The sequence below is a fragment of the Lycorma delicatula genome, chromosome 11 (genome assembly GCF_047948215.1).
Source record: "Lycorma delicatula isolate Av1 chromosome 11, ASM4794821v1, whole genome shotgun sequence".
Taxonomy (NCBI): domain Eukaryota; kingdom Metazoa; phylum Arthropoda; class Insecta; order Hemiptera; family Fulgoridae; genus Lycorma; species Lycorma delicatula.
Window position 1 is genome coordinate 33,394,520 of NC_134465.1, and position 23,953 is coordinate 33,418,472.

Consider the following 23,953-nt stretch of genomic DNA (forward strand, 5'->3'; position numbering starts at 1 on the left):
GATTATAAAGTGCAAGTTAATAAGTTAAATATCTGTGAGACACTGGTTTCTTTCAGATCCATAAGGATCTGTATTTTACTGTATTTTATCCACTATGTAACCTAACCCACAATTAGAAAATAAGCAGTTTACAATTTCATTAACTAACCTCTTCCTGCAGCAAATTATCAATACATTGAACATATTTATAAATAAGAAAATAACCAATGCAAATTTTAAATTAAAATTTACCTTCTTTAATAAAAATACAAAACTTATTATCATAAAGAAAATACAATACTATTTACAAATTTAAAAAGTAATAAAATAAAAATTTAATAAACATATGTTTTTTACATTATAATTTATTAACATAAAACTATAACAAAAGAAAAGAATAATCAAATGTATAAGAATAAATGTGTTTATTCACACATATAATCTTCGTTTTTTATTCAAACTTAAATTAAAAACTTAATGAATATATCATTTTCTTTTAGATCCTCCAAATCCAGAAAAACCCATTATCGAAGCTAATTCTGATCGTTGTGAATCTTCTGATTCATCATGCTCCTCTAGTTTTCTTTTACGTTCCTTCTTCTTTTCTTTCCTATATTCTTTCATTTTTTCTTCCTAAAAAGGTAATAAACAAAAAAATAAAATAATTTTTTCAAAATAATCAATTATAGTATCACAATTATTGAATCTTTATAATGGCTTCATTTACCATATACTTCATATTTTCTTGTAATACCCAGATAGGAAAAAATGGTGTTATCCCAAGATAAAACTTGTATTTTTCTTTATTGTAGATAAGACTTTAAAGAGAAAATTATAAACGAAACATAAAGCAGTATGTTATAAAATCAAAAAAGAAAAAAAAATTGTAACTATTTTTATATAATTTTTTGGAAGTATTTCAGTTATTCTTTAAAGAAATAATGAAGCAGTATTGTAAACCCTAAAAGAATTTTATTGAAAATTATTATCTAATTAAACAATTTTTTAACATATTCAGGATTAAGTCTGTCTTTTTTCTTCTCACAAATTAAACTAAAGAGTTAGGAGTTAACTGAGAACAACTACTATCTGATAAAAAATTATATATTGCTTACAATTAAAAAGAAATTACACAAATTGGTTATATAATTTACCTCTTCTTTAAGTTCCTTCATCCTTAATTCAAGGTCGTAATCTTTCTTTTTGTCTTCTAATTTTTTTTTATTTACTTCAAAACGTCTTTTAACTTGATCTAAAGAAGACCTTTCTATTCTCATTGACATTCCCAGATTCTGTTGATCTGAAAATAAAATTAAAAAGATATATATATATATATATAAATTAAATAATAATATGCAGGCTACAATGGAGTTTTATGATTTAAAATTATGATTCTCTCATTTCAATGCTTTGTTTGTGACTACCACCTAGAAATAGACCTTTATAAATTAACTAACCTTTATAAATTAAATAAAGTGTCGAAAATAACAAATACTACAAAAGCTTTTTTGGAATATACGAGGGCTATTCAGAAAGTAAGGAACGTTTTGGAATTTTAAAAAACCAAGTACAACTTTTTATATACATGTGAAAGAGGGGACTAAAATACCATTTTTCAACATAATCACCATACAAATTCAGGCACAAGCAGTGCCATAGCAGTGGACAAGCTTTAAAATTCCTGTGTCATAGAATTCTGCCGCCTGTGATCTCAACCACTCAGTGATGCACCCATCTTGCACAAAATTTGTGGTAGCCTAGCTTCTGTGAAACAATTAGAAAACAATAAAGTCCGTGAAACTTGTAGGAAACATAGAGAAAGCTCAGTTATTGTGAAACGGCGGTTTTCACGAATCTTTTCGTCAACTTTGGAGACCAGATCGTCAGTCACAGTGCTCGGACGTCCACTCTTCTCTTTAAAGTGAACGTTTGTTCGGCCATTTTTAAACTGAATGCACCACTTCCTTACAGAACTTTCACTCATTGCGTTGTTCCCGTATACTTCACACAGTTCCTGATGAATTTATATTGGTTTTAAGTTTTTTGCCAACAAAAAACTAATCACAGACTGCACCTCACAACTGGCGGGATTTTCGATTGCAGCACACATTTCAAATTTGTATATAAAAAAACAGGCAGTGCAGAGATGTTCCCGTTGTCATGGCTGGATGCTGACTGAGGTGCCAAGCATGAGCACACCAATATATACGCGATTGGCGTGCGCCTGGCGGCATCAGGTAGAAACGTTCCTTACTTTCTGAATAGCCCTCGTAATTTCCAAAATAAAGATAATATAACATTTTTTTTATGGTAAACCTAACCAAATTTACACAACAGAGATTTTCACCAACATCAAACCATTTTTCAATTATGTTTGCCTATAGTGTCACTGGTTTAGCTGGCATCAAGGATAATCATAAACATGACTGAAAGAAATCTGATATAAATAAAAAAAGGATATTAAATGTAAGCATCTAGCAGATCCCTATGAAATTTTCTACAGACAAATCTGTTCATGAGTACAATTTTAAGTTATGAATTACGGCAGTTTATTCTATACATGTATTTAATTGGCAATAAATTAATTAGAAACGTGCATGCAGGAATGATAACATCACAAAAGAAAAGTGGATTCTTTCAATTTTTTTTGCAACCTATCTAACTCATATCATTGTTTATATAAGTAAAATAAATCATAAATATAATTCAATTTAGTATAAAACAATTAACAACTTCATGTAATCTTTATCAGCACTATCAATCACAATAGTTTTATATATATATATATATATATATAATGTAGAACAATACATCAATATAAAGATAATAACACACTAATAGATTTAGTGTAATACTATTTATATCTATTTATTTTACAAAAACTTTTAAATATTTTTGATATAAATTAAAAATTAAATATACATTCTTTCAGTATGCATATTAACAGTAGCTTTATTTTTCAAAAGAGTGGTAAAGAAAAAACAAAAGCAGTTAAAGATAATGCATTTGCCTACTATTATTTTCACAACTATTTAGCACAGCTCTTTTTTGTATCATAAGCAAATAATGATAATAATAATTTGGATAAACCCAAAAATAATAGAAATTGTATTTATACGGGAAGCGGGTTGAGAGTTCACACTTCTGCCACTGGGTGATTAGGCAGAACTCTTTCCAGTCAGTATGCTAGGTGGCTACCATTTCGAGAGGTACTACAGAAGCACAGTGAATTTTTAATTGTTATTTTCCAATTTTGGCAAAAACAAGATGCATGAAAATCACGAGCAACATGTAGACATACAGATTTTTGTTTCCTTTTTGGAAAAAACCACTGGAAACACTCAAAATGATTTAGAAAGCCTACATAGAATATGTGATGAGCTTTGCAAGTATTTGTAAGTAATTTTCATGCTTCAAAGAAGGAGAAATGCCAATTGAAGACCATCTGCAATCTGGCATTCTGCAAACATTTGAATCAATGAAAGTGTTGAAAAAATTTATGATGCAATCAATGAAGATCATAAATATAGACAAACCAGCCATTTTACTTGGACATTATCAAAAGATTTCTGTATGGAAAAACTACTGAAATTATGAAGAGATGAATGGTTTTTCCATCCTGACAGTGCCTGTTTTGACAAGAAACAGAATGATCTGCTTGCCCCATCATCTGTATTTGCCCAATCTTGCATGGTGCAATTTCTTTTCAATTCCAATGATTTAAAGGGACCTCAAGGTAGTACTTTTGCATGATAGAAGAGGTGAAATAAAGGCCAATGCCAATTAAGGCGTAATAAGTAAAGAGTTCAAAGATGATTGTTTAGAGCAATGGAAAACTGTTTGGACAAGTGTATTGGATGTAATGTAGGGTAATTTGAAGGTTATTATTTTAATGTAAAAATAATACATAATTTAAAAATAAACAATTCCTATTATTTTCACAGTATAAGTATAATGAGAAATGTATTTTACACAAATAAACAACTTACGTTTTTTTCCATTAATATGGTCAAGAAAATTGATAGAATCTTTGACCACACAGTCACATACATTACAATAGTATCTGAAAAAGAGAAAAATAAATTTTTAATTAATCACATCATACTGCTACTTTCTCAGTTCCTTAATGCTGAAATGAATTGATTAAGCACAACTGATACTTTTCAAGAAGATGCCATAGTTGTCATTGTAATTAGTTGTTAGATGGTGCCACAGAAATGAGAAAATAAATAAAATTATAATAACTTGATATAATCAATAAATATAATTCAACCAAACTTCAGGTATGCTCGCTAACCTTAACTAGCAAAAGATGCAAGCATAGGTTAAGTTTGGTTCGATTGTATTTATACTTGTATAAATACAATTTATACAATTGTATTTGGTTATTTATATAATTTTATTATACAGTGCATCTTCGATTTACATGGGTGTTACATTCCGGAATAAACATTCATATCAGAAGTAAACAAAGTAAATTAATAATAAGAATTGCATAAAATTATTAATTTTTAATAAAAAAAATTAACCATAAATTTTTTTTTTGACTGCACTATATTGCCTCCAGCAAACACAATAGTTGACATCATAGTGAAGAACATCACCAATACCACTTCTAGTAAACTGACTAAATGGTATGATGTAAGTGCAAAAAAGAAATTAATGTAAACTTAGTTAAGGTAGATGTTAAAAATGAACTTAATATAATTCTCACCACCAACAATCATTGAAAACAAAATTACAAAAATCTGTATAATATAATAACTGAGGGTAATATTTTAAATAACTAATAATATTAAATATATGTACCCTCCAGTTTGTGATGATGGTGTATTCTTTGTGATAACAATACTCTTCCCTAATTTAGATTCAAGATCAACCCTATAATCGCGCTGTTTTAATAGCTCACGTTTAACAGGAGGCTGTTTATGATGAGCTCTGTCATGAGCCTCAAGCTCCTCTTGTATCCTCTGCGCAGCTAATCTTTCATACTCATCACGATCCCATTTCCGACGATGGTCTTCAATTTTCTGCAAGAAACAAAATAAATACGTTAGTAATAAATTAAAGCATTTAATTTATTTTTAAATTATAGCTATCAATAAAATAAAACATATAATGTAAAAATATAATTTAATTTTTCAATCATTTCCACGCAGAACACTTTCTTCAATTTGATGCATGTGTAACATACTCTAGCTAAAGTGGCCATAACTTAATCAAAATTTTACTTATAACAGATCATAAATAAAACATTTTATAAAGATTTATTTGACTGTCACTTATATGGAAAACAGTAGTTCATAAATTGAACCAGTATTTGTCACTTCAATGTGGTAATTTGTAATTATAAATTTAAAAATGATTTTTTACCACACATGGTAATAAACATAAAAATCTTCATAACATACACATAAATAAGTGAAATAACACAACTATCTAAAAATTAACAAGCCTTCAAGGCCTTAAAACTGAATGCATTCATATTTCTGATAAAAATCAAAAGTTTACAAGAAAACAGAAATAACCTAACTTGCTTGGTAGATACCGAATTACAATTTTCATCAGTTTCAAGAAGAATCATAACAATATAAATGAATTTTTTTATTATTTTCATTACGGAATTGTTAAGAGTAATAAAAATGATTAATCTGAAAAATTCAGCTATGAAAACATAACCTACAAAAAAATGAACTAAACAAATATAATTTAAACGTAAAACTTTAGAAAATGATATGTTCGCACCTAAACGTATACTTTAACACAGTTTAAACATAGTACAATAATTAAAATACTTACACTAGACGATGCCATGAAGAAACTTTATAACGAACCTCTAAATTCGTCAAAACTACAAATACTGTACGTATAAGTATCGAGCGATTTTAGTATGTAATAATAAATGTCTAATAAACAACACTTAACGAGGGCATACTCGTATCACAGTTCTCTATGTAACCGGATACTAGTAACGGGAAGAATCGTGAACGAGTCGTTCCTTCGATTAGATTTATATTGAACGAAAGAGTCGAGAATCGGTTTACAGGAACAACCGATTCTTAACAATGAATTGGATAGGCGACAGGAAACCAAATCTTTTTCAATTCGATTCGATTCCTGGCAATCTTTCTTATGCTTATCTTGTGGTGGTCGATCCTCCTATCATACCAAATTCTAGTTTGCGTTTGTTTTCTTTATATCCTCACGTGACGCATAACTTATAACATCACCGTCACTGATATTTATTGTACATTCGGCAAATTTATTACTTCTGATTATAAAATATTTTCATAAACTGTGCTATTTAATGAGTTAATATCAAACAATTAAATTTTATTTGTAAGTCCCATAACACATTATGTTTCATCACCAATTATAGCAAAATGAGAGCCAAATATTTTTTTTTCTAATTTAAACTCATTAAATGTATTTATATCTTTTTTCTGTTTAACCTTCGGAAGCACCGTCAGGAATTACTTCAGAATGAATAAGGGTGATATGTATGAGTGTAAATGAAGTGTAGTCTTCTACAGTCACAGGTCGACCAGTTCTGAGAGAACTAAAAATGAAACTGCACAAAGATATGTAAGAGTAGGGATAAAACTCCGTTTTAAGCCGATGCAGTACAACTGTTCTGGTTTTGTATTTTGAATACTGATCTCTATATAAATATATATTTGATGTCTATATAAATTTTCTACAACTGTCAGTAAATTTCTGCTTGTGTTGCGAAAATGACCGTTCTTTTGGTTATCTGACTTTAGTAAAATAAACATCCCTACCATCACGATAAAGTCGCGCAAGCGTACAATGTTTTTTTTTTAGTTCTCAGCCGCTCATTCTGCGGCGCTGAAATTTGCTTCAATATTAGTTGTATTTACACCGTAAGGATCCCCTATCCAGTTATATAGAGTCAGTGGCTTAGATTAATTTTTTTTCCAACGGTATTTAATATTACTTTGCAAAATGGGTTAGATATTTCGCCTTTTCATAAAAAAATTAAAAATAATAAAGTAATAGTCATGCAACTACAAGAAATTAATAATTAAATACAATAATAGTTTGGAAGCTGTTAATTGAAATTAATTTGAAATAAAAAAATGTATATTTAGTTCCTGATGATGGAATTTTATTCTGAAACCGCTTGAACGCATATATAAAAGATTTGTTGGTAAGTGGGTTTTTTAATTATTAATTATATAATCATACCAACTGACCATGTTTGATAAAATTATTAGTGTTATAAATTTTTTTCTTGTTTACTTTCTTGTACAAAATAAAGTAAGTATTGTATTGTGATCGCGAAAAATTTCAGTTTTGAGATTTCAATGGAAATATCCATTTTGACCATCCCTGAATCCATTTAATTAGTTTCGGTATGACGTCTGTACGTACATATTTATCTCACATAACTCAAAAATGATTAGCCGTAGTTGGATTTAGGACTGTTGTAACATCTAGTTGTGGATCTCTCCTTTTGATTGCAATCGACTCGACCAAAAGTGTTCAAAAAAGCCCAAAATCCATAAAAAAAATAATTTTTGGACTTTTTCTTAACTGCCGTAATAAACCCTCATTGAGAGCTTTTCAATAATATATCATAAGTGGTATTATTTTCATTGGTTCCAGAGTTACAGACAAATAGAATTTTAATTAATGAAACATTTGGATCTTAAAAGAGAAGGCATATCGGTTAGAATCAGAATTCATCTCCTTTTTTTAAATTAAATATATAGATTTATTAATAATTATTAACCCGTGATTGTAAAACAAATTACAAATAAATAATTATTCAATAATAACAATAAAAAATAAAATATGAAAAAAATCAGAAGTTATACTGAAATAAATAAAATTTTATGTACTTTTAAAAATCTGTACATGTAATTTAATAAGAATTTATTCTAATGTGTGTATGTAATAGATCTGGTGAAATATCTGATTATTTATTATTAATTGAAAATTGTAATTTAGAATCGAATTACTTTTGGATTTCTGGTTTAATTTTATTTAATTATTCTGAAATTTCTGTTAAATTTTATCTACCTTAAACCTAACTACAGCGTGACTGAAAAATAGACCCTAACGAGAACAACATGTACACTGAAGCATACATGTCCAATCTTTAAAACATTGCAAAAAAAATTTATCTTTCAGTTCATTACTCCTCTGATATTGTCGGACATTATTCTTCCCAAGTTGGAGTTGATCATCATTTCGTTTATTTGTTTTTTGTTGCCAACCATTTAATCGCTTTTTGGCTTTAATATAGTTCTTCTGATCTTAATTTGCGTGCACGTTCTCTATTTTTCAAATTATATATATATATATATCTCCTTCTCTCTCTTTATATTCATAATCTTTTCTTAATCTTTTAATTCTTTCTTTAGTTTTAAAATTTTCCTCCTATTTATATTTATCATCTCTTAATATTTCTATTCTTTCTTTGGTTTTAACATTTTCTTCCTCTTCATATTTATCTTCTTGTTTATTACTCACTATTCGTTTCATTTTTGATTATTCACCAAATAATGGAATAATAAAAAATGAATATTTTACACCGTAAGGTCAAAATTAACATTTGTAACCAGTATACAGAAGTTATCTAAACGGAAAAGTTTAATTACTGTTAACTTTTATTTATACGACATACCAGAAATCTGAAGCATTTGTTAACCAGCAACTCAGGAAGATACGAATATTACTGATCTAGTAATATGAGTAATAAAATGACTTTTACTCTATCCTAATATTTCATGTAAGATTGTTGAATTAATAACTGTTTAAATATTTGATGTTAATAAAAACTAATACTGTATTTCGCAATTGAATAACTGTCCACATTATTAAAGAATTGGAGGATCGTATCTCACTTTCAAATGAAATAAGTTTAAGTGAAGTGTAGTAAAAAATGTGTATATGTAATTTAATAGGCGTACAAGGAAGTCATATGGTGTCCACATCAGATTTTTTTTTAAATATGATATTTTCGTACGTAAAAAATTAACGGGATTCTGATCCAGAACCTTTTGGATATAAGTCAGTAACGTGATACATTTAATCTGTTAAAATAAAATGATACGTACGTATCATTACGCATACGTACGTATGTATCACGCATAACTCAAAAACGATTAGCCGTAGTATGTTGAAATTTTGGATTTAGGACTGTTGTAACATCTAGTTGAGCACCTTCCCTTATGATTGCAATCGTCTGAAACAATCCAAAAAAATTTGGATTTTGGACTTTTTCTTATCTGCAGTAATAAGCACTTGTTGAGAGCTTTTCATATCATAGGTGGTACTTATTTACATTGGTTTCACAGTTGTAGCCATAAATAAAATATTTAATGAAATATTTGGATCTTAGGGGAAGGTTCGAATCAGACTTCATCTCCTTTTTTTTAACGTTTTTTTAAATTTAAATTTATTTAAATAAATATTAATTTACTAGCTCTACCCGCCACGCGTCGCTGTGGCACATTTTGGTTGCATGGATGAGAAATGAGAAACAAAACAAAGCATACGTTTCATAGAAGTTTAATTTTGCAATACTTGTGGATATACAATATGTTTTGTTTTTCCAGTGTCTGCGTAGATATAAAGGCTATCTGGTTTGCCGACTCGGGAACACGCAACGTACAATTGCCCATGTGAGAAGCAATCCGTATCTAAATCTAAACCACACAATTCTAAAGATTGACCTTGAGCTCTATTGATTGTGATTGCAAATGCCAATCGAATTGGGAATTGCAATCTTTTAAATTAAAATGGTGTATCGGTCGGGATACAGTCAGGCCCCGTTAAAATCGTTGCTTCCACTACTTTATTCATTAATTTCTTAACTGCAAGTCGCGTGCCGTTGCAGAGTTTTGGCTGATTAATATTCCGCAACAGGATAATTGTCATTTTTTGATCGAACCGTTGCTAGAATCAATCTAATGAGGAATGTTTTCCCAGTTCCTCCTGGCGCATCCAAGAAGAAGGTCCCCTCAACTCCGTCATTTATCATTTGCATTATGCGATTATAAATGCCTTTCTGTTCACGCGTTAATTTGGGAATGTTTGATTGGACATATGACTGAAGATCACCAATGTTGTAACTCTGTTCACGGTGTAAATCCACATCAAATGAAGTAATCGCAGCTCGGGTGGGTGCTGGCGTTCCCAATTGACTAAGAACTTTATTTGCAATAGCTAAGCACTTGATAAATATCTTCAATATTTATCTTGTTATATGATAATATCTTCAATATTATCTTCAATGCTTTGTTGTAAATGCCTTCTGTAAATTCCATGGTCATATTGGTATTTTCTAGGCGTACTCTATGCAAAATATCCTCAGCATATGCGATCGATATCTTTCCCATAACTCTGTGGGAAATGAAGGGAAGCAAGCGGTCAATATAATTGCGAATAATGTGCGAATTTGGTTTGGATGTGCAGTGTTGCACGCGTCATTAATACATATATCCCACTGTTGGTGTTTTCTAATAAATTCAGAGCTTGGTGAAAGGCGCAGCTCAATCACGACACGATTACACAAATGTACCTCAATTAAAGTGAATATTTAATTCAGATTGTATAATAATCTGAATCAGATGCAAGTGGATACGTTTTTTTTTTTTGTTAATAAACAATGTAATTGGTAACAGGTAGTTTAAAATGTGACTGCGGTTGTCGTTAGCTAGTATGGCGAGTGTTCCCCTCGGTTCCGGCAGATGGCGCGGTCACTGGTACACAGCTGACCGTTAAAAAAACTGTTTTCTCACGGTCGCGAGTATGTGACTGATGCGAAAAATAGATAAAAACAATCTTTGATGTGGGTTATATATCGTGCTAAAATTTGAGCTCAATCGGTGCAGAACATTTTGAGTTTTTGAAGCGTACACAAACGAACTTAACATTTTTATATATAAAGATTTGTGGGCTGCGAAAAAAAGCCCTTAAGTCGTGCGAAAAACACATCATTTAAATGCTTACAAAAGCAGAGTAATGCTTACAAATTACAGAATAATCAAACGGCGTTGATTTCAGATGTTAATAAACTGCTAACGTAAGTAGAAGTTGTGCTGCTTCAGTGTACAACGTGATTCTCGAGTATGAATCTACTAATGAATTACGGTCTCCAAAGAAAACAAAACCCCGCAGGTCAATTGAAAAAAAGGTGAGATTTTGATAAAAACGCGATTCGTAAAAAAATTACACGAATTTGAATTATTTAGAAATAGTTTAGCGATGTATTATGTCCTTTGGAAGAGAATTCGGTTATTGTCTTCGACAAAGCTTCTTATCATTAAACGAAAAGAATTCCAGCCGTGTTATAGAAAAAAATGATATCAAAATGTGGCTTAGTTCAAAAGGAATAATTTTTGAAGAGGTTTAATTTCGAATTCCTAATTAACTATTATGTTCAGCATTAAAAAAAAAGAAAAAAGGGTTCAAATACAGAGATAGAAGAACAATTGCTAACATTTACAGGAACCAAACAGTAACAGTAATAATTGAAGAACATAAGAAAAGCCGTAATAAAAAAGGGAGTTCGGCAAGGACTCCCTTAGTACTCCCAAGTAACGGGGATAGGAAACAACCCTATCCCCGTGTTAAAAAATATATATTGTGTTAAAAAACAATTTAGATCCGGAGTAACAGTACAAGGTGAAAAGATAACGATTCTACGATATGCTGATGATATAGTAATTCTAGCTGAAAGTAAAAAAGATTTAGAAGAAACAATGAACGGCATGGATGAAGTCCTACGCAAGAACTACCGCATGAAAATAAACAATAACAAAACGAAAGTAATGAAATGTAGTAGAAATAACGAAGTTGGACCGCTGAATATAAAAATAGGAAGAGAACAGATTATGGAGGTAGAAGAATTTTGTTATTTGGGAAGTAGAATTACTAAAGATGGACTAGCAGGAGCGATATAAAATGCCGAATAGCACAGGCGAAACGAGCCTTCAGTCAGAAATATAATTTGTTTACATCAAAAATTAATTTAAACGTCAAGAAAAGATTTTTGAAAGTATATGTTTGGTGCGGCGTAGCTTTATATGGAAGTGAAACTTGGACGATCGGAGTACCAGAGAAGAAAAGATTAGAAGTTTTTGAAATGCGGTGCTATAGGAGAATGTTAAAAATCAGATGGCTGGATAAAGTGACAAATGGAGAGGTGTTGCGGAAAAATATAGTTAAAAGAAGAGACAAACTTACAGACCACATATTAAGGCATCCTGGAATAGTCGCTTTAATATTGGAGGGACATATAGATGGGAAAAATTGTGCAGGTAAGATACGTTTGAAATATGTAAAACAAATTGTTAGGGATGTAAAATGTAGGGAGCATACTGAAATGAAACGACTAGTACTAGATAAGGAATCATGGAGAGCTGAAGCAAACCAATCAAATGACTGAAGACAAAAAAAATTAATTATTGATTTTATAATACATTACAAATTTACGGATGTATTCATTCTCAAGAAAAGTATGAATATCAGCAATAAAAATCAGTTTAACCGAATTTTTATATCAATATAATTTTTTCAATCATCTTTTCAAATAAATAATTAACAAAATATTGATAACGAATTCCATATACGTCTAATCTATCTAAATAACCACACACAACGTAAAAAACCTTCTGGACTGCGTTATTTGTAATTTCGATTGATAACAATTCGATGTGGTTTATTTCCTTAATTTACAAACAAATTTTATTTTAATTAACAGTTAATATTAATTAATCCAATATATAATTATTTTAATTTTACAACATAAAAAAGATTCTATTTAAATTTTAAAAATGAATTGCATATTGTTAGTATTTTAATAAAGAAAACCTCATTACGTGATCCTTTATTTTCCTTTAAACTGGACCGTTTATCAACTAAAAATTAATGAATATATAAATTTAAAACCTTTGCTGAAGAAACTGTAATGTTCAATATTTATGAATCATAAATTTTACGATTTATAATGATGTTAAAAAATCGAAATATACTATAATCATTTCTGTGCATCTTGATAAATAAATACAAACAAAGAAGTAAGCTGAAATTATATTTTCATTACAACCGATATTTTCATCTAATTTTGTAAAAAAAAAAATATATATAAATAAAATAAAAAAAATTGAATTTAATGATAAATATGATTAAATCTCCATAATTTATAACGTTTTCGCTAATTTTAAATAAGTAAGTTCCATTAATGCTGATCAAGACTAAAATTATAAAGCATTTACGTAGCACTGAGCTCCCGATAAACAGTGATTAATCATTTTTGTTAAATTTAAATATTTTTCTCAAATGAAACAAAGTGAAAATCACGAATAAAACGAGCTCGCTTATAACCAGCATAATTCCGGAAATTGTTTGGTTTTTTTGATTAATGATAAATTAACTTGCTTTTAGCAAGGTATTGACGTACCGTAAAATTGGTTATTACGAGCATTTCCATTTTTAAAAAAATATTGTAATTCAAAAAAGTTAAATAACAAACGACCAAATAATCTCAACGCAAGGGAAATTCTATTTCTTCATTTACGATTTATACTTAAAGATTGTATAATAAACGTAAAGATTATACGTAAAGATTAGATAATAAACCATACTGCTATTAAAAAAAATCAAACTTTTAGAATTCTTATTATACCTTAATACTGATCCTCCGATAGAAGATAATTTAATTTATAACAATCCACAACATTCTCGAAATGATAAAATGATAGTTGGTTTCTCCACGAATTCTACGTGAAGAAATAATAAGAACTAATACCCACATCTACCCCAATAAGTAAAACAACTTTACAATTGTTAGATAGTACCTGTCAATTGTCTATCCTGCAACAAAACTCACTAAAAAATCTCGCAAAAAAAATTTGAAAATAACTGTAAAAATTCAAATTATTATTTGTATGGTTTACATACATACAAATGATAATTTGATTAAATGATAAGTGATTATCTTAGGCTTGTTCAGGTCAGGTCTGAAGGGTGAACAAAGGTTTGTAACAGGACGTTGTACAGTACGTGTTCCATTGCGGTATTACAAAGGCTGGTAGTTCTTTTAATAATCGGGTTTTTCTGTTTGCAAAATCCCAGGAAACACTGAGACAAAAACAATGACCCGTCAAAATCGCCCAAACAGGTTCTTCGAACTCAATAGCACATTTTAAACGATTTAAGTGAAAGTCTGAGGAGGGGTGTGGTTAAAGATAAATTTTACCTGTCCTACCACAACTGGTAAATTCAATAGTCATAATTTTTAGTTTAAAAACCTGATGTGGAGAACACATGAATTCGTTTACGCCTGTTAAATTATATTTCCACTTTTTCTTTTTAAATAAAAAGTACATAAAATTTTATTTCATTAAAAACTTCTGATATTCTACATTTTTTTTTGTTATTATTGAATTATTACTCATTGTAAATTTTTTTTTACAGTGAGAGGTTAATAGTTAATTATTAATAAATCAATAAATTTAAATTAAAAAAAAAGGTGATGAAGTCGATTCGAACCGATGCTTCTTCCCTTAAGATTCAAATATTTCAGTTAAGTTTTTTAAACATGGCACAGCTGGTATATAATATTATTTATATATAAATAAATGAAATACCTTACCAACAATTCATCCGCAGTCTCTTTTCTAGTACTTTCTGTCATTCAACCATCTTCAGGAAAAGTTATCCTTCAATTATTATCATTAAAATTAAATTATGAAAAAAGTAAATTAAATAAATAATTAAATAACAACTGCGTCCTTCTTACATAACAGACATGACTAACTTTATAGCCTTGATTATCATTTTAAGACAAAGATCGTCATAGGGAATATAGACGTCGAGCTAGTTATAATTTTCCAGCACCTGGGCTGCGATCTTTACTAAGATACGCAGAAGATATCTTTAATAAGACCGATTTTTATCAGTGAATATGTAACACGATAAGATAAACACTTGAAGTTAAAGACTACCGAGATACATCTAAAATTTTACTTATTTTTATTATTTTTTTTTTTAAGTCACGGCGACTTATCTTATTAGAGTGAGGATGAGATGCGAACATCATGAAATTTCATGGCAGAGATGTTGACTCAGTTGCGCGCACGTTAAGGTGTGATAAAATAATGTAAGATCGAGATTGTGATTATGATTATTAGCTGATACTTGTACTTCTGGTGTACTCTTCGTGATCTTTTAGTAGAGAAATATTACGCAATTTTTTAACGCATCGCTACCTTTCACCTGTTGCAATCGCTCGGTCTCCAGAAACTTATAATTTTCGTCTACTTTCAAGTGACCAATGTACTATGGAATATTTTTCAGCCGATAAAAATGCTCGCCGTCACAATAAATAAAAGAAAATGAAATCAGGAAACTAACAAATTACCACAAAATATAAAGTCGAATTTATTATCTGTCTTGTTATCCTCATATTCATTAATTCAATAACACAAATAAATAATAATATTAAATTCATTTCAATAAATTATCTGCAACAGTTTGTAAAACTTTATCATTTATAAAGTTTTTGCAAAAATAAAAAAGTTACGTTTCTTTTCTTTTTGTTATTTTATTTCATTTATTTTACTTTCATTTTCCTTTTCTTAAATTTTATACTAAATGTTTCCTTTCTTTACTTCTCTTAAATTCTTTATTTTTTTATTTCTTGATTTGTGTGCGTGGAATTGAGACTGCAGTTCAATGTTACAAAGAAGACGGATTCAGAAATTAATATGGATGAGAGGGCTTGGAGTAATCCTTGCTCCTATTTGATTAAGCATCGATTCATAAGGCAAGGTTGAGTATCGCTTACTGTGTATTTTTATGAAAAGGATATCTTGAAGAGCGATGGAGTATCAGCCATTAGAAAAATACACACACATCGGAAAGACCGAGGATAAGAATTAGGCATGAACAAGTTATTGGACTAATCCTGGATGGACCGAAGAAGAAAAAGAAGATGATTTTCGGGGTGTTGAATGGAGATAATGGTCTACAGACAAAACAATACCTAAGTTCATGCAGTATTTTGAAAGGTTGGTTTATTTGTCGATGTGGCTGTGTATGTGATTTTTAAATCCTTCAATTGTGATATGTAAACCATACAAATGATAATTTGAATTTTTACAGTTATTTTCAAATTTTTTTTTGCGAGATTTTTTAGTGAGTTTTGTTGCAGGATAGACAATTGACAGGTACTATCTAACAATTGTAACGTTGTTTTACTTATTGGGGTAGATGTGGGTATTAGTTCTTCTTATTTCTTCACGTAGAATTCGTGGAGATACCAACTATCATTTTATCATTTCGAGAATGTTGTGGATTGTTATAAATTAAATTATCTTCTATCGGAGGATCAGTATTAAGGTATAATAAGAATTCTAAAAGCTTGATTTTTTAATAGCAGTATGGTTTATTATCTAATTTATAAGGTTAATTTAGCATGTTTAAAGGATCCAGTAACATGATTATAGCTTCTTTTAAATCACTCCAAATTAAAAAAAAGAATAATAATGCATAATCACTTTTTTTTTGTTGAAAATTGTATTTTATAATATTCCAAACATTTTCATGAGGTCGCGACGCAGACTAGAATAACCATGTTAGAGCCATTCATCAATGGGGTGTGAACCAGATACAACTAATGTGATTTAGTGAATCTCCTCAAGGATGTCTTGAGTTCGTCCTTGGAAGGAAAGTAGGCGGGACCTGGAAGATTTCGGATTTCATGGTTTGTCAGTATAAAAAACTGAATCAAAATGACAGCTGTGCTAACCTGTTTTGAAAAGTGCTAATAAGGTTTGTAAAAGGCATTTTGGTTGTCAAAATGATAATTATCCCTTAACTTAAAAAAAAATTGAAATAGAATAAGACCTGCTCTACCTACTCTTTACCTTAGGGTTCGTTTCCAAAAAATTACTGTATTTTAATTTAATAGTCTTTTCACACAGGTGGACAAAGTACACATATTAAACACTATTGCGTTTGGTAAAGTCTTCTTGCAGTGTATGTCCTTCTGTTTCTTTCTCTTGTGAAGTGATAACTTTTGAATGGGTGACAGCAAGCTTATTAAATTGATTAAACAATTTTTATTATTATCATCATCGACAAAAAAGGTTTATACTATCTAAATTACCTATACATCTGATTTTTAAATAAGTAATCTATATCTCACAAATAATAATTTTATGGAATAATTTCAATTATTTTTAAGTAGGGTAAGCTTAGTGAATAGTTTAATTTTTGTTATATTGGCATCACGTTGTGAAAATGGCGATGTCAGGTGAACCAGATGACATCGAAGGAGCGTAAGGAAATGTCTGTCAATTTAAAAAAAAAAATATATTACGATTTAGTACTTGATTCTCTATTTCATGGTTACCTGATAATTTATTAGCTGTGCATAATGATAATTTTAGTTTTGCAAATTAACAAAAAATCAGTGTTAAATATGTATGGTGTTATGGTGGTATTAAATTTAAAATAGTGTTGGTCCTGTAGGTTAAGGTGTACGAATGCTTAATTATATTGTTTATTAAATTTATCTTACGCTGTTTACTTTGACTTAAAGTATTTTTGTAAATTTAAGTGTTTATACATGGTATTTAACATTTATTCAAAATGAGTTGGCTTAAAAATAACTCATTTAGTGGAACTCTAGGGAAACTGAGGTCATCTCATTCACCGTCTCCAGCCAAAGAGTGTGATCCGTCTGCTTGTTATGCCAGTTTTCAAAAGCATTGGCAACAAATTTATGAAATTATTGCTAGAACGAAGGTGAGTGAATAAAAATATTATTTGTAAAACTTTTCTTGTTAACTAAAATGTAGTAATGAGACGTGTAGGCGTACTTGAAGGTTATTTATTTACAGAAATAAAATGTTACCATTTGTTTTTGTTTATCGTTCTTACAAACAGTCTTTGTGGTGATGCATTTATTTTTTTATATGAAACGTTTTACAATGTGAAATGCTACTTGTATATTGCCTACAATTAAACCCAGTAATTTATTATATTTTCTACTGATTACTTAGGGAGTTACAATATTCGTCTGCATAAATTCATTTTACATGGGCGTTTAGAACTTCTCAATTAAAGGTAAAGGCATTAATGGTATTGATCTTGGTTTCTTATTTTGAAAAACGTATGTAATTAAAAGTAACAATTTATGAAACTACATTATCTTTAATTTTAGTGAGTTTAAATGACAAAAACGTGTCATCAGAAAATCATGTCTATTGGACAACGTTTTTGTTCTTATTCCTTGTTCTTAAACATTATCACTGTATTTACCTTTTACAATATTAATTAAAAAAATGAGTCTGTTAAAAGCAATATAACATGACTGGATTTATGTTTATTTTAAACAGCTGGAATATACTAGTTTTCTGTTAACATCCAGACAGGAGTGCACAGATGCTGAAATGTCATTAAAGTCACATAAAATTTGTTTTAAATTAAAGCTATCAATAATATAACCCAAATACAAAAATCAGTCTGCTTGAAAATGGTCCTTACGTTTGGATATCCATGACAAAATAAATTACTGAAAATCTAGTTCACAAAAAAAGTGGAACATTTGATATGAAAAAGATAAGTTTTGCTTCTTATTAATGTAAACATTGAAATAAATGTGCATTTTTCATAAAATTTTAATGTAGCCAAACTGCCTGTGTATGTGGATCATATTCTTGCAGTCTGCTATACAAATCAAATCATAACATGAAATCAAATGCTCTGTTCTGGAAAATTTATGAGAGCACCTCTGCATATAGACTGTATATACATTATCCTGAAGAAACTTTATATAATAAAAAAACATTGCTGAGCAATGAATATCCACTGTCATGTAAAACAAGAACAGATTAGTTTGTGAATGTAAAATTGATCAAAAATGTGTAGTATTTATATCGCTAATTAGATTAGTTGACTTCCTGGCAATCGGCTTCAGAGTGTTTGAAGTACTGACTTGTCAGTATATGTCCACTAAATTGAATTGCATTTGACTTGAAAAAAGTGTTGCTGATAACAGATCAACTATAACAGTGTGCTAGCGCAATTATAATAGTGTGTTAGATGGATTGTGAATGAATAGTTAATTTTCAAAATTCTTATACTTTGTTATAATTATGGAGATACATAGAATTTTGGAATCTTTTGTTTTTTTTTTTACTATTTTCTTTATTATATTTCTTAATAAAATTATTGTGTTTATGACTCTAAATACTTGGAATTATGCTTCCAGAAGCTTTTTTCATAATACTTTTACAACATTATACCAACATACTACTTTTCCTTAGCAGTGGTGAGATAGCTCTGTAGTCAGTAGCAGTTGATTGTCTTAAAGAGGTTACAGGATAATTTAATCCAGTCAAATAATCTATTTGATCTGAATTTTATGTAATATCTCTTTTTTAAATTTAGGTTTTTAAGATTTTATTGTTCAGGTGTATTAAGTGTATGATTTTGATGGATGTATGATTTATATGGAACATATGTCCAGTACCTTTGAGATGGCTTTTAAATATTTATATAATGTAAGTGTTTAATTCAGTTGTACATAATGCTTGAATTTGTTTTTTCTGTTTGTGGGTAAATATGTATCCAGTTTGCCCAATGTAATACTTGGTGCTGTCACTATAGTTCAGTTTGCATCCTCTAAGTTTGTTTTTTAATTATGTTATACATTATTTTATATTTTAATCATATCTCTGTTGGTGTGTGTATATATGTGTGTGTGTGTTTGGGGGGGGGGAGAGGCATGCATGCATGCACATGTATGTATGTAATACATATAAATTTTTTAATAAGTAAGTTGATCTGTATGAAGTTATATATAAGTATAATTATTTGCATTAAGTGTTTTGGTAATATTTGTTCTGTATTCTATGTAATTTGCTGATTTGGAAAAGTGGATCAGATTTTAATTTATTAAAAATGATGAAACACTTAGAATTTTGAACAGAATGTTAACTAATTATACCAAAAACTACTTTAAATACATAATTATCATTTTGTGTATATAATGAAACATGTTCAAATAATTAAAGAGGTTACTAGCTGTGATTACTAATAGAAAAATTGTAAATAAACTGAAAATAAAGCAAAATTAGGAAAAGTGGTTGATAATTAAAACAAAATAGTTGATCTTTAGTAAGCCAGATTTTTTTAATATGTTCTTATAGTACGATTGCAGAAGGAGGATGCTTCTATGCACTTTTGAGAAACTTTTGATAATATGTTTTTAACGTCTGTAGTACCAAATTCTAGAACCACCGAACCAGTTTTTAAAAACTATAATAAAAGACTAGGTATATCATTTCATATTATATGTTCAAGTCCTCACTCTTAAAAAGTTGGCCAATCTTGAATATTCTTTTTTAGACATTTTTAAGAAGTTCCTTTTTTATGTTAATGTTTTTTAGATAACATAAGTGGATTATTTTTTAAACCAAAAAATTATACTGTCTTCATATATTATTATAGATATATTTTTTGTCATCATAATTCCAAATTTTGTTTAAAATCATAATGGTTGTATAGGTTACTATAAGTACCTACTATATAGTTGTATTACGTACATGCAATTCTGATATTCAAAGTATTTTCATGTGAAAATTCGAGAAAGTTAATTTATGAACCTAGAATAACAAAAAATTATGTTTCTGCGTTCCAGAGAGCATTAGTTCACAATCAGTTGTTCTGCATTTCTTTTCTTATTATTAATTTTTTTTTATCAAGATATACATTTCTTGTGATATGTGCAGGATTACACTTTAAATAACAAGAATAAGTATGGAAAAAATTTTTACAAAAAATAAATCCAGTTTAAAAATACTTTATCAGTTTTCTCCTTTAAATTTTGAGTTTGAAATTGTCAGATTAAAAGTTAGTAAATTGTAGGTGTTTTTTATTTGGACCAGAGTTCAAAAGGCAAATTAAAGAAAGTGTTATTTTCTTTTTTTAAAGTTTGTTTTTTTTAAGCCCATAAATTTTTTAAGTTTATTTTATTATTAAAAACATTCAAGCAATTTTTCCATAAACACCTAAGATAAACCATAGTGGTGAAGATAATAGATTTAATTTGATTTGTTAGTTTTTTAAAATAAAGATGTTTGAAATTGGTATTGACAAACACAAAAGCGAATTGTATTGAAATCATGGTAGTAGTGATGTTATGTATTCATCAATTCCTGTGTATGATTTTTCTAATTTTTATACATAATGGTCACTTGCCTGTCTCTGTTCTTGTCACTGTCTCTGTTCTTGTCAATTTTGGTGGAATTTTATGTCTTAGTTTCCCTTGCTGAGGCTAGGTTATAGTCTAGAATATGATTTGGAAATTTTTGGCAGGTGAAAAATGTATAACCTGCTGTCTTTTGTAATAGATAATACAATTAATTTTCAATTCTTAGTTTGGAATTATTACACTAATCATTTCTTTCATCTTATCTTCTTCATTAAAAAAACACATGCAACATGTTCAGGGATGTGATATTAAAATAAATAAAAATATGCAACCAGTTGGTATTCCAGTTAGTGTGCTTGGTTTCTAAAATTAGGTGATTTGGATTCAATTCCTAGCAAGATTTTGGAACCTTTTCATGTGTAGTGTTTCATTCTTCACATTTTGTATTGATTGTATCATAGAATGCTTATTGTGGTTATATATGCATATTTTCATAATATATATTTTTAATCTAGTTCACTTAATCAGATTTAATTATAATTTAGTTGCTGATCTTTAAGTCTCTTATATTATTTATTTTTTTGTTGATTATTTTTTTTTTTATAAATTGGTAAATCAATTAAAATCCATGCATAAAAAATTTACTTAAAACCTACAGCTAGATGGGTGTTTAAATTGTTAAAAAGAAATTATTTTACATCGAGGAAAATGAATGTATAAATATTAATTTGCAAATAAACAGCCCTTTGTGTGTGTGTGTGTGTGCATATGTTTGTATGTGTGTGTTTGTGCACATATGCATGTAATTTTCCCCCTTGGGATCTATTGATGATTATTTAATGATTGAAATGATCATCTAATTTTAAATTGTGTATTAAACTTTTGTAAATCATGTTACCATTTCATTTCAGTAACCATTTGTTGTAGTTGTTTATATTTATTTATGACCTTTTGCTGCATATAATCTAATACAAAAATCTGTTGTTGACATCACATGACTTCCTTGTATGCCTATTAAATTACATAAATATACACAATTTTTAAAATGAAAAATATGTAAAATTTTATTTCATTAATAACTTCTGATGTTTTTTCATATTTTTTTTTATTATTATTGAATTATTATTTATTGTGAAATTTTTTTACAATCAGAGGTTAAAAATGATTAATAAATCAATATATTTAAATTAAAAAAAAAAGTTAAAAAAAAGGAGATGAAGTCTGATTTAAACCAATGTGCCTTCCCCATGTACAATCCAAATATTTCATTAATTAAAATTTTATTATAACTCTGGAACTAATAAAAATAAGTATCTCTTATATCGTTGAAAAGCTCTCAGTACTGCAGTTAAGAAAAAGACCAAAATCCAAATTTTTTTGGATTGTTTCAGACGATTGCAATCATAAGGGAAGGTGCACAACCTGATGTTACGACAGTCCTTAAGCCAAAATTTTAACATCTTACAGTTAATCGCTCTTGAGTTATGCAAGATACATATGATGTGACGCCAAAACTAGTCAAAATGAATTCAGGGATGATCAAAATATTCTGTTGAAATCTGAAAACTAAAAATTTTCGCGATAACAATGCTTTCTTCATTTCGTACAAGGAAGTAAACATGAGATGGATGAAAGGTTAAAAAAATAAGTATTTACTAGGAACCAAACCCAAGACCAGATGATCTAGAAGCCAGCATATTAACCATTCCACCATTAGCGGGCTATATGGCTCTTATGATAATCTACCAGGTTTTTATTTTATACTATTAGTTAAATATAAAATTATAATAATGATATTTATTAAAATTGTTTTCTTTTCATTTCAGACCAGTGCTGTAAAGCAGGATGATATACTCGGTGTGGTTAACAATTTAAAACAATTAATGATGTTATTATTACTTGAATTACAGTATAGTCAGACTAACAAACCATGTCTTGATTATTTGCTCAGTCAAAATTTATTAGATAAATTATTTAACTGGGGAGAGATTACTGGCATGTAAGTAATACCTGTAGTACTTTTAAATTTTTTTTAATGTTAAATTTATATTATTTAAGAAATAATTTGAATGTAAAAGTGTGATAAAAATCTGTTAATAGACAATAAGAAAGGATAATTCCTATTCTGTTTAATTACACTGTTAAGTATAAAAAATTTCACTATAATAACAAGTTTTACAATCAAAATGTATAGCGAAAATTATTTTTTTATTTTTAAAAGGCCCATTACTGATGAAATATCTCTGGAATCATAAAATATTTGATGAGGGTATAAAGTACTTATTTTAACACATATAAATGATACTTTTTGTGCTGTTTAAATGAGAAATAATAAATGCTGTTCTAAAAATTGTGTGCGCGTGTGTGTGTGTATAGAGTAAAACTTGTCAATATTAGACATGGCTTGGGAACAACAGTTTGTCCGTTATTTAGAGGGATTCGCTATTCAGAAAAAATTCATCTAAATTAAAATTAAAATAAAAAATTAGGTTCTAATTAAAACAACATTGAAAAAATTTAAGTTCTTTTTAATGATTTTCTGAAAATAAAACACTTTTTCCTGTTCATATTTGAATAAAAAAAAAATCTGTACTACTGTAATCTACCCACAAAATAAGAATAAAATTACTGTACTGTACTAAAATGTAGTAAAAAACAGTGTAAGGTACAAAAATATTTATCAAAGACGTTAACAATATCAAGAATATTAATCAAAATAATGTAAAGATCAGAATAAATATACAATATCAAGAATATTAATCAAAATAATGTAAA

General features: G+C 28.7%; 2 protein-coding genes across 9 annotated transcripts in view; one reads left to right on the forward strand and one right to left on the reverse strand.

Annotated features, from left to right (window-relative positions):
* Window positions 1-213: 213 nt before the first annotated feature.
* On the reverse strand, window positions 214-5,935 carry LOC142332077 (zinc finger matrin-type protein 2). The gene is made up of 5 exons (XM_075378260.1): window positions 5,779-5,935; window positions 4,789-5,009; window positions 3,969-4,042; window positions 1,134-1,279; window positions 214-612 (listed from the first exon to the last, which is right to left on the reverse strand). Exons 1-5 carry the CDS (start codon window positions 5,791-5,793, stop codon window positions 466-468), a joined length of 603 nt encoding a protein of 200 aa, XP_075234375.1. The 5' UTR covers window positions 5,794-5,935; the 3' UTR covers window positions 214-465.
* An 11,330-nt stretch (window positions 5,936-17,265) lies between these two features.
* LOC142332078 (FHIP family protein AGAP011705) overlaps window positions 17,266-23,953 on the forward strand; it is a 78,138-nt gene continuing 71,450 nt past the window's right edge. For all 8 annotated transcript variants that reach the window (XM_075378262.1, XM_075378261.1, XM_075378269.1 and 5 more), the window contains exons 1-2: window positions 17,266-17,766; window positions 23,005-23,177. In XM_075378262.1, coding sequence (XP_075234377.1) covers window positions 17,611-17,766; window positions 23,005-23,177 — 329 coding nt within the window. In that variant the 5' untranslated portion in view covers window positions 17,266-17,610. The remainder of the gene's footprint in view (window positions 17,767-23,004; window positions 23,178-23,953) is intronic.